General features: G+C 44.9%; 1 protein-coding gene across 1 annotated transcript in view; it reads left to right on the top strand.

Moving 5' to 3' along the window:
- PAPLN (papilin, proteoglycan-like sulfated glycoprotein) overlaps positions 1-11838 on the top strand; it is a 116772-nt gene extending 104934 nt beyond the window's left edge. Inside the window, exons 23-28 of the mRNA XM_015420071.1 lie at positions 694-832; positions 2248-2385; positions 5369-5496; positions 6313-6421; positions 6687-6862; positions 10769-11838. Of these exons, the coding sequence (XP_015275557.1) occupies positions 694-832; positions 2248-2385; positions 5369-5496; positions 6313-6421; positions 6687-6862; positions 10769-10941 (863 nt within the window). The 3' untranslated portion in view covers positions 10942-11838. The remainder of the gene's footprint in view (positions 1-693; positions 833-2247; positions 2386-5368; positions 5497-6312; positions 6422-6686; positions 6863-10768) is intronic.
- Positions 11839-12274: the final 436 nt, after the last annotated feature.

Here is a 12274-nt window from a genome sequence, read left to right as displayed (position 1 = left end):
CAGCTTGTTACAATGCTCTTATTCTCCTTCTTTTCACCTTGTGACATCTTCACTCTTACATTTTACCAATGACTTTTCTTTCTGCCCTGCCATTAACTGATTGGCTCTCGGTACACATAGTGGCTGGCTGCAGAGAACTCTTGGATTAACTGCTCATAAATTTCACATAAACCGGCACAAGCTGGAAAAAGAAGCAAAATACATGTAATGTCTCTTATTGGGGCCAACCCAGATAACACAAAACAAGCTTGGCCTCTGATTGCTAGGGGGTAGGGCTTCGGAGAACTTAGAATTTAAATGCCACAGTCAATTATGTTTAACCACATAAGTGTTGGGCTTTCAAACGGCACATTGTGGGTACTAAACATTTTCTAAGTCTTTCAAAGCGAAAGAGGCGAACAGATAACTTGCCAGTTATGATATACAATAGCAAAAGGCACCTCTGCGTGAAGTATCATAAGTGAAGGGGAAATCTGAGGCTTGGATCCTGCCTAAAATTTCCACAGAGGATTTCTGCCTACAGAATGTGACTTCCCTGCCTCCTCTTCTGCTGTAGCCCAAAATGCCCCCCCCCCCCGCTTCTTCTGGTGAATGTGAGAATAGCTGTGGGATGGGAGAATTGGCACAAATCCCCTCTTCCATCTTCAGAATTTCTAGGCAGGATCCAAGCCTTAGTCAGAATTTTCTCTCTAGGTATCTATGGACCTGCAGTCGCAGAGGGAACGAGGCACCAGGTTAATCATGGACAGAATCGTCAACATGGAGTATTTGGTTTAGGAGTTAGTACTGGGCATTCAGTTGTCTCCTCTGAGCATCCTCATTCCCCATACAGGTAAGGTTACAAGCAGCTGATATTATCCTTTGTGATTTGCACTGCCAGTATCCTAAACGAGGCTCGTTTTTGCTTTGTGAATTAGTTAGAAAAGAGAATGGTCTGTGTAGGTGATGGGGTAACAAACCATACCTCTTTTCCATCTAGTTTTAGAAATGGGATTCGTAGTCACCTCTTGGGAAAATAGATAGTAGAAAGAGAGTAGACATTGAAGCACTAGTGCTAAAGCAAGGGAAAAAGTTAGTTTTAGAAATAACATCATACCTGCAAGATTGAAGAAACCTGGTGAAATCAGTGCTGTTGATGAAAAGTGCTTGTGTAAAGAGCTGGGTTGCTGTGTCTAAACAGACAGAGTACACGGTTCTGCAGTAAAATGTGGTGAGCTGTTTAACCCTGAGACAGTCAGCCCTGGGTGCAACAGAAACAGCCTGGAAACTCCTCACTTGGTGCAAATGGGAATTAAACCTGAAATCTCAAGATTACAACTATGAGAGAGTTTTCTGCAAGTGGTAGAGCACTTCAGAATTCTGCAGGGGTAATGGGGATTGAGAAGTACTGCAGCCAGTTAGATGGACAGAAATGGTCTCCCAGTTTGCTTTGTTCCTCTTCTGCTGCTGCCCCCAGAGTTCCAGGGCAGGTTGCTCGTGAATTCTACAGAGGAAGGAGACACAATCACTGCTACTCCATTTGGGATCCCCCTGACCCACTGAGCTGATGGTGACAGTGACGCTTCAGCTCTGTGCAGCCTGCTCTGTGTGCCCCCTCAGATGGGGGTCAGGGGACTAGGGTAATGCAGGCTGCTTGGACTGAGTGTGAGAGCAATCCTCCCCTCCCTAACCAGTTGATAGCCTGAACCCTTAGGAAGGTAGCCGGGATCTGAGACAGCTGCACAGGCTTTAGAGGCTGTTAGCTGGGGAGAGGAGTCAGTGAGTCAGATCTTGTTTGAATGAACCCCTCACCCTACACTGTGCGCATGCTGATGGGGTATCAGCTAGTGGCAGTCCCCCAGTAGTTACAGGGAGAACAGCAGCATTTTGTTGAAATTTCTCCAGTCTTTCATGGAGAGCATTCAGTGGAGCCAGGCAGACTATTCAAAAGAACATTTAGTTACATGGGACTCTTTTGGCTAAAGCAGTTCTCTGGGCCTGAAGCCAAACACTTAGAAGAGATGTATTTGTACAAGCTTTCACTTTGTAAAGTGCTTAAGACAGAAGCAGCAGACTGGCTGCAACACAGCCTCTGAAGGCATCCACTTGTGTCCAGAGCAAGTTGAGGAGCTACTGTGAACTCTAGGTGGTAGGGGGCAGGGTGGGGCAGGTTGCACGCTAAGGATAAGGGGTTGCATATGAAAGTTTCAAATATGTGGGCTGGAATATTACTACTTGGGGAGGCTAATGTGGGCATGTACTTTGCAGGTTAAAAATGTACAAGAATGAGCCCTCAGTAGTTGATGCCAACATTGGGGAGCGAGTCAGATTGCCTTGCCGAGTCGAAGCTGCACCTTCTCTAACCATTGAGTGGCAGAAGGATGGACAGCCCATCTCTTCTTCCAGGTAAGTGACAGTGCTAGAGACGGTGCTGCTCTTCCATCGTTTTATGTATCCCAGGGGTGCACACTTGGCAGGCCTCCAGCAATTTGGAGGGCCATGATCACTCATTCAAGAAGCCTACATTGTTATAGGACAACAGCTGGTATTTGTTGGCCCTCAGACCCAAGATGTCCACGGGCCTTTCACACTATGGCTCCCCTCTTCTTTTTTTCCCTTCCATATTGCACCTCTCCTCCACCCAACTCTTTTGTACTCTCACTTCCCTCAGGGGAGGCCATTTGAGGAGATGGCAGGACATAGCTTTCCCATACTGTTTCTTCTATTATCACTGGGCCCATCAAGAAATAGGCCAAGTATGTCTGGTCAACTCTGGTTCCTGGTAGGTGCCAGATCCTGCCAAGGTATTCTCCGTGCTTCAAGTGCCAACACTGTTATGCCTTCTTTTTTAGTTTCCTACCCACATGTTCCTCACCCACATGTGATGGGTACTATGTTCAGGACAGACAAAAGGAAATACTGCTTTACACAGAGAGTGATTAAAATGTGGAATTTGCTGCCAGAAGATGTGATGGCCACAGGAATTGACAGCTTTGAAAGGGGATTAGATTCATGGAGGAGAGGTCTGTCAGTGACTACTAGCCATGGTGACTGAGGGGAACCTCCACATTCAGTGGCACTAATCCTCTGAATCCTAGGCTGTGATCACATGGTCATTTTGATTGGGTTTCACAACTGTTCCCTATCACATAGCTGATTCTGTCTCCTGTATCAAAGCGGACTCACCCCCGCAATCCTCCCGGTTTTCTAGCGTGTTTTCCAACACTGGGAAAATCAAGTACTTTTCTACCACTTGTGCTGTGAATCCACAGTTTCTCCTATCTGGACAGCCATCTCTTGCTATGAATGCAATTAGGTCATCTGTACGTCCTTCTTGTGGTAGTCTGTTTTTTCGGCTTTCACCATTGTGCATATGACCAATCCTGCGCTGAATATATTAAATGCATGAACGCTCTATGGCACATAAAACAGTGCTTGGTTACACATCAGTAGTTCACTTTGTTCACTGTTTGGGAAAAAACCACTGCATGCAAGTGGGAGCTGTGGTTTGCGCATGCACATATGCACATATGTGCGCATGTGCATGCACAAAGATTTTTTTAAAATTGTGCCATGCCACCACTTGGGCGGCGCGGATGTCTGGATGGCCTCGTTGCACAATGCAAGTGGTTGGGCAAGGGATGTGTGATCATCTGAACCTACTAAAAAATATCCCCGATCAAATCTACAGCTGGAACAAATTGCAGTAAACTTGCCATTTGACCACGCCTCTAGAGCTAGGAGACAACATCAGGGGAAGGCCTTGGCCTCTATGCCCTGTTGTTGGCCATCCAGAGGAATTGGTTGGCCACTGTGTAAGACAGGATGCTGGACTAGATGGACCATTGCTCTGATCCAGCAGGTTTCTTGATATGTTATTTGTCTCTACAACTCGGTTAATTAAAATATATTTATGTACCACTTTTCTGTTATAGTTTCCAGATATACAGACAATATTAAAACCAAGAACCACAGATTCAAATGATTAGCACATCATTAAGGCCATCTCTTAGTTTAAGCCTTCTATTTCTCTGTGTACCTTATTGCACTAATTTCTTTTTACTAGTGCTGGTCTCTTGGCATTTCCACTTTTCAGTTTCCCAGCTTTTCTTCCTTCAGTGTATATTTTGCCTGTTTTCACTCCTTTCCTGCCTCTCTTTACTCTTTTTGTTGAGTTCAGGAGCAACAGCACACACCACACCAGTGAAAGAATCCCAGATGGAGGTGGGCTGCCCAGCATGGGAAGCTGTCCAGCAGCAATATGCTGCAAAAACTGCCTCCAAATCCACCATGTGTGTCTTTATCCGAAGAAAGGTGAAGCACTGCAGACATTCGCCTATCCCCACTCCCACACTTGATGGGCAGCCTTAGATCATTCTAATCAGAATGTGGAAAAATGCCTGTAAATGGCTGAGTATCTGGGACAGAGACACTTTTTTTCCTCTGCCAAACTTTTAGAACTTGGGGACATCTAGTGTAGTTGATGGGCAATAGATTCAGGACAGACAAAAAGAAACACTCAACACGTAATTAAAATTGTGGATTTCATTGCCGATGGATATGAAGATGGCTGTGAACATAGATGACTTTAAAAGGGGGTTAGACAGATTCATGGAGGAGAGATCCATCAATGACTACTGGCCAATGATGACTAAAAGGAACCTCCATATTCAGGGGCAACGGTATTCTGAATATCATTGCTAGGAGGCAACAGCAGGGGAACGCTTTGGCCTCTGTGCCCTGTTTGTTGTTCATCCAGGGCAACTGCTTGGGCACTGTGTGAAACAGGGCGCTAAACTAGATGGACCATTGGTCTGATCCAACAGGGTTCTTCTTAGGTTCTTATCTGGGAATTCCCTTGAGAGTAACTGGGAGGGGCTGTTGCTTGGGAGCCTTTACATTGTATAGCACTGCTCCCCACACACGTGTGTGCCTGTGCACCCTTTCCTTCCTATAATATCCAGGCTTTGTTCTGGTAACTTAAACTAGTCATTTATCAGACTGTTACAGTCTGGGATTGGTTCCAGGGTGGTTGTCATGTTAGCCTGTTGAAACAAATGTAAACAGGAGTCTTGCAACACCTTGAAGATGGCATACATGTCATTAAAGGGAGGACAAGATGCTGGACCCAGCAGTGTTCTACATGCTCTTCCACAGGATGAGCCGGAAGAGAAATGAGTGCTTTTCTCTTTCATTAAGTAGGGCTGGTGACAGCAGAGCACCAGATGCCAGAGCAAGTTATATTTTGATCTGTGTGAGGTTTGGGGGTGTCCTAAAACAACTACAGTTTCAGCAATTAAATGAGTTATTAATCCAAGGCCTGGTCCATATAAATGTTTTTTCACCTCTTCTCCCAGAAAACATGGTATGTTTGGGTTTTGGTTCCCAGGTATAGGCAGCAGGCTGATGGTGCCTTGGTGATCAGTCGCCTGAGCACGGAAGATGCCGGCTACTTTACCTGCATTGCTTCCAATGGCCGTTCCCAGGATCAGAGAAGAATCCAGATTAGACCTCAAGGTACTTGGAAAAGGAGGGGGAGAAAGCTTTGCTTTGATACCAAGGAAGCAGGCATGGGGAAAGTGTTCTGTGTTTTATTTTTTATTTTGTTAAATCAAGCCATCAGGTTAGCAGCTCTCTGTGTAATTTCAACTGGATGAGACCAATCTACAGAGAAGATGACCAGGGGAATTTGTAATGCTATGGTATAAAGACACTCCCCACCATTTCCCACTTTTACCAACAGGGCAGTGAGGTGGGAATCAGACCTAGGCTTTATCAGTAATACATTTGAGACAAACCAATTTTTTTTGGGGGGGGGGCTATAGAAATACCTGTAAAGTGTTTAGCGTTACCCCCCCCCAGCCTCCACCTAATATCTATCCATAGGCAGGGTTTTGAGGTTGGAGTTTCAATAGACGGCAGGGTTGGGGTTTTTTTGGGAGTGAACTTCTTTCAGGTGTTCTTAGTTTGTAATTGAGATGTACCCTGTTAGAGCAGGAGTGTGTGTCCATAGCCACTGCTATGGCTGAATGAGCAATGTGACTGTTGTTGCTGAGAGTTCATATTCTTGGTGGTAGAGGGAGTGCCATGAAGCAGGAGGCCTTTATATATTGGGGATTGCATCAGGTGGTGTCGGGGCAAAGGATCCTGCTTTGGCCTGTTTTGAGAATCCTTTCCAACGCTCTACCATAGGCCAAGTGTCCAGCTTGTGAGTTAGTTCATCCATGCAACAAGGCTTTGGGTTGCTAATTTCAGAGTGCCCTTCCTGAAATAATTGCTTCAGCTTCTTGGGCAGAATGTTCCTGGTTACTGACAATACCCTTTCTTGCCCAGGAGAGCTGAGAATCACTGGTGTGCTACCCAGCCTCTCTGTGTCTGAGGGAGAGAATACCCAGCTTCGATGTTCTGTGACAGGCAACAATGTCAACATCAGATGGTCAAGGTAAAGAATTTAATTGAGAAATTGAGAATTAACACCATGTAACCACCAAACAAAGATCTCTCAGACCCTGGAGCTGTCCAGGCTTAGTTTGTGCTACAAGTCAAAGCACACTTTTTATATAAGGACTTGTCCCTCAGAAGAATCTTTCTTAACCCAGCCTCGCTGTATTAAAAGTTTCTGTTCCTCCCTTGGAATATGTAGGAGCCAGAAAGAGGCTCCATTTCAACATGGAAGGTAACTAGTCCAGTCATTTCTTTTTGCTCAGGAATGGGGTTCCGGTGAGAGCTGATGGCCATCATGTCCGTATGTTCCACGATGGAAGCCTTCATATAAACAATGTGCAGATAGGTGATGAAGGGTCCTACACCTGCAGTGCCTACAGGGGCAGCAACTCCGTCAGTGCCAGCACGGAAGTGAAAGTGATCAGGAGGAGGTCAGAAGGTGGGTGTGTTTGGCAGACCTTCTGCCTAAGTCTCTAGAGGTTTAGGATTCCACCCTGGAAACTGGGCATGTCTTTCTTCCGATGGGCTACAAAGTAAAAAAGAATGGTGTAGTATGTCTTTAGGTGCCCACATACTAATCTTGTGCTAAAGTGTAAAAGAGAGAGAGAGAGAAGCCAAGCTGGGCTATCATTAAGCCGATAATATAAAGCCCATACAGACACACACACCCCCAGCTGCACTGCTGCATGGATTCAAGGGAAGCTGGTACAGCAGAGGCCCTACTACTGGTGGAGTATTGAGAGAAGTGCATTGAGTGATCATACGCCTTTGTCCAGATCTTCCTGCTTAAGTGTCACTAGAGAAGAGCTGCTGCTTATGTGGCATTTGGTGCTCAAGGTTTGATTCAAGGAGTAAGCAGTGAAGTGGCTAAATTTGCGGATGATACGAAGTTGTTCAGGGTGGTGAAAACCAGTGAGGATTGTGAGGCACTCCAAAGGGATCTGTCAAAGATGGGCAAGTGGGCGTCAACATGGCAAATGGGGTTCAATGTGGCCAAGTGCAAGGTGATGCACACTGGAGCCAAAAATCCTAAATATAAATACACGTTGATGGGGTCTGAACTGGCAGAGACTGATCAAGAGAGAGATCTTGGAGTTGTAGTAGATAACTCACTGAAAATGTCGAGACAGTGTGTGACTGCAATAAAGAAGGCCAATGCTATCCTGGGAATTATTAGGAAGGGTATTGAAAACAGATCAGCCAATATCATAATGCCCCTATATAAATCAATGGTGCGACCACATTTGGAATACTGTGTGCAGTTCTGGTCACCACACCTTAAAAAGGATATTATAGCTTTGGAAAAAGTGCAGAAAAGGGCAACTCGAATGATAAAAGGGTTGGGACACTTTCCCTTAAGGCGCTTAGGGCTCTTTAGCTTGGAGAAACGACGACTGAGGGGTGACATGATTGAGGTTTATAAGATTATGCATGGGATAGAACAGGTAGAGAAAGAGGTACTTTTCTCCCTTTCTCACAATACAAGAACTCGTGGGCACTCCATGAAATTGCTGAGCGGTCAGGTTAGAACGGATAAAAGGAAGTACTTCTTCACCCAAAGAGTGATTAACACTTGGAATTCATTGCCACAGGAGGTGGTGGCGGCAACAGGCATGGACGGCTTCAAAAGGGAATTAGATATGGAGCAGAGGTCCATCAGTGGCTATTAGCCACAAGGTATAGATAGGGGCTCTGGGGCAAGTGTTGCTCTGTCATCTTGGTGCTTGGGGGGGGTCAACAGTGGGAGGGCTTCTAATGTCCTGGCCCCACTGGTGGACCTCCTGATGGCACTGGTATTTCTGGCCACTGTGTGATACAGAGTGTTGGACTGGATGGGCCTTTGGCCTGATCCAACATTGGCATCTCTTATGTTCTTATGTTCTTATTTCTAATTATAAGACTCAGTTCATGAAAGGTGCAGACATCTGGAATTTGTGGCATTCCCCTTCAAATAGCCCTGTAGCAACTGGCAAATGAAAAGGGCTGTAACTGCAAGTTCTGTAAAGGGAAAGAACCCTTTTTTGTACCCTTTGTAACTGGATTGATAAAACAGTTCTGTATTCAGTGATCACTATCAAGGTGCAAAATGTAATTTAAGCTGCAACCAGACTTCTTACATCATCCACTAACTGTTTTCTTTTTAGTTCTGCCCTTGATTTCTTGGCTTACACTCAGTAAGAAACTCCTTGTCAAATATAACCTTCCATATTTAATTAGGCTGTTCTTCTCTTCCCTAATACCTCATGCCATGAACTGGTTTAGTCCCTGAAGGGACACACAAATACTTTTGAGTGTTACAACTGAAAGAAGACATCTAGTACACATTTATCCTGCCTTTCCTCCGAGGAGGACAGGATGGTGTACAAGATTTTCCATTCTCAATTGTATCCTTACAACAACCCTGTTAAGGACTAAAGAGAAGCCAATGTTGGATCAGGACGAAGGCCCATCCAGTCCAACACTCTGTCACACAGTAGCCAAAAATACCAGGTGCCATCAGGAGGTCCAGCTGTGGGGCCAGATGACACTAGAATCCCTCCCACTGTTGCCCCCCCCCAAGCACCAAGAATACAGAGCATCCCTTGCCCCAGACTGTGAGTTCCTATCTATACCTTGTGGCTAATAGCCACTGATGGACCTCTGCTCCATATGGTTATCTAATTCCCTCTTGAAGCCGTCAATGCTTGTGGCAGTGAATTCCATGTGTTAATCACTCTTTGGGTGAAGAAGTACTTCCTTTTTTCTGTTCTAACCCGACTGCCCAGCAATTTCATTGAGTGCCCATGACTTCTTGTATTGTGAGAAAGGGAGAAAAGTTCCTCTTTCTCTACCTGCTCTATCCTATGCATAATCTTGTAAACGTCGATCTTATTACCCCTCAGATGTCATTTGTCCAAGCTAAAGTAAGTAAATTAAGATGAGAGTGTGACTGGACAAAGGTCACCCAGTGAGTTTCATGGCCAAATGGGGATTTGAACCTGGGTCTTACTCACTAACCCTTACTACACAGTCTATGGCTGCTCTTCTAAAATGTTTTGGTAGCATAATTAGAGCGAAGATAGGTATTGAAAACAGTGGATACTCATCTGAAAAATGGAATGGTACCCTGATCTTAAGATGCAACTCAATCCTACACTACAACATTTCCCGCCCCCGTCAAATTGCACCTGACATAAGGCAACCCTGTAGGGTTTTCATGGCAAGAGCCCTTCAGAAGTGGTTTGCCCATTGCCTGCCTCTGTATCACACCCCTGGAATTCCTTGGAGGTCTTCCATCCAAATACTGACCAAGACTGACCCTGCTTAGCTTTTGAGATTGGGTTAGCGTGGACTATCCAGGACAGGGCAGCTACAATATAAGGGGGGGGGGAATATCAGTGGCTGCTCGCATTCGAACTGGCCCATCACTCAAGGGCTCTCTTCCACGCTTTTCCTCCTGTACTGCTAACTCTGGGACATTAAATGAAATTAAGATAACAGACAAAAGGCATCAAAATGTATAATTTAGAGAATTCACTGTTGCGTGTTGCTATGAAGAGAGATTAGACAACCTGATAGGATAAGCAGATAGCTATTTTTTGCTGTTGACCAGTTTAAAGGGAACCTCTGGGTTCTGAGCTGGTATTCTTCTGAATATCATCTGCTGAAAGGCAACAGCAGGGGAGAGCTAATACTTCAGTGCTTTGCTTGTGAGGGTCCCCAGGACAGCTTACATGCCATTCCTGGCAACAGGATGTTATACTGGATGGACCTCTGGTCTATGCTAGTAATTTGTAAATGATGATCTACTTTCTGTCTTATATAAGTGGCTGTGTGTGCACACCCTGGCCCTAATCAAGAGAAAATTTGTCACCCTGTAAGCTACTCAGTTTCATTAATTATGTAGCTAAATTGTGTATTATTCACATGAGAAGAGGCTCCAGTAGTATAGTTAGCAAACTGTTTTAATCAGTCAATATTTTGCTTGTGGAAGGGAGATAGAGAAGGGGAACAGGAAAGCTAAATTAAGGCTAAGCTGTTCAAAGTAAGGCCTTCCAACTAAATAGCCTCTTTAGGAATAGCCACTTTTTCGTGTAGGTAGCAACTTTAGTGTGACTCACAGCTTGAAGCTTCTATATGCCACATAGGGCGATAAATGTCTTACTAAAAATGGTAACTGTTCCCTCAAACACCACTGGCTGCTGTTGCTATTTCTGACTTATTTTCTCCCACCACAAATATTTTTGAACTAAATGCAGTAAGGGCATGCTTAGTTTCTGTACTACAATGCTGAGGCTGGAACGTCAATTTTGGGGTACTGCATTAAAGTGTACTGTTAACGTCTGCCTCCTCTTTCTGCTTGCAGTACCTGCACCCCTTCCTGTGGACCCAAGCAGGGAGTGTGTTGACCAACCGCATCTTGCCAACTGTGAGCTGATATTACAGGCGCAGCTCTGCAATAATGAATATTACTCCAGCTTCTGCTGTGCCAGCTGCTCTCGTTATCAACCCAGGGATCCTCCTCACCAACGTCGCTGACCCTTTCCCCTCCCAAAGAGGGACAGTGCTTGCAGCAGTGATTGGAAGAAGCAATCTCAGATCTGCATTCTCAAATACACATGGGGAGGCCAGCACAGGCTGCTATTAGCAGAACAGTCGGCAGTAACGGAACACTCACCTCCCCAAGCTTTTTTGCAGTAAGCATACCCAGCTTTTCCCCCCGAATGCTGGCTGATCTGCTCATCAATGAAACCAAACAACAAGGGATTGTTTCTCTAACAAAGACTAACAAGCAATATGGACAAGAGTCAAGAGCAAGAAAGAAAGTTGCTTTTAAGACAGACTATGAAAGTGTTTGAACAAACAACAGCCACTACTCAAGTTTAAAAGTAGATTAAGGAAAACCACTGAACCAGACCCTTTGTGGAAGAGCAAACAACTGACCGTGTTTCTGGGGAAACTTGGCAGCTGATCTAGACTTTCTGCCATCATTTCAAATATTCTATAACCTTTGCTCTTCCATGCTTTTCAGTTTTCAAAAGATACAAGTAGATAAAGTGGATGTGCTTAACAGCAGCTACCCAGAACTACTGATTGAGGGATTTTGGCACTGTGAAGAGAACTTGCTGGGAGCTTCAAGGGATTTGGATGTTGGTGAAAAGAAACAAACTCCAAGAAGACTGGTCTGGGTCCTGAATCAGACGGCCTTAAGACAAGCATGTCACCTAAAGAAAATAAGGTCTATTTTGCACATTTTAGGATTCTTCCTGTATGGGAATATATAGGGTAGTTCTGTGTATGGGTTTTAGACTGTTAACTGATGGAAATCTTGACTGGCCGGGGTTTGACTCTGCATGTTTATCCTCAGGTTTATCACATTCAGAAGTGGGCTTCAAAGTTAGTCTGTACTAACTAAAGAACATTCTGGCTGGTTAAGGGTGTTTGTGTGTGTGCTCTAATCTTGAAGAACTGAAGACAATTTACAGTCCCTCTAACACCAGGTAACTAATTTTATTGCTAAGCCAAACACTGCAGTTTGAACCTGGAAAAAGAAAGCCATGGTCCAACTGAGTAGAAAGTGTGAGTAAGAAGCAGCTCATTTTACCAACTGAATATAGTATCTTATAAACCTTGTACTGTGCAAGTAGCTTTCCTTTCCACAGCAAAGCTTCACTTGTGTACTCTTTCTACTTAAGATTGCTGCCATGGGTTAAGAACATAAGAAGAGCCCTGCTGGATCAGACCAATGGTCCATCTAGTCCAGCATCTTGTCTCACACAGTGGCCAACCAGTTCCTCTGGGCAGCCAACAAGGCTTAAAGGCCTTCCCCTGATGTGGCCCTCCTGGCTCTGGGATTCAAAGGATTAATGCT

The sequence above is a fragment of the Gekko japonicus genome, unplaced genomic scaffold (assembly GCF_001447785.1).
Source record: "Gekko japonicus isolate JY-2015 unplaced genomic scaffold, Gekko_japonicus_V1.1 scaffold27, whole genome shotgun sequence".
Lineage (NCBI taxonomy): Eukaryota > Metazoa > Chordata > Lepidosauria > Squamata > Gekkonidae > Gekko > Gekko japonicus.
The sequence above is the reverse complement of the archived record's forward strand: the minus strand, read 5'-3'. Positions and strand labels throughout refer to the sequence as shown.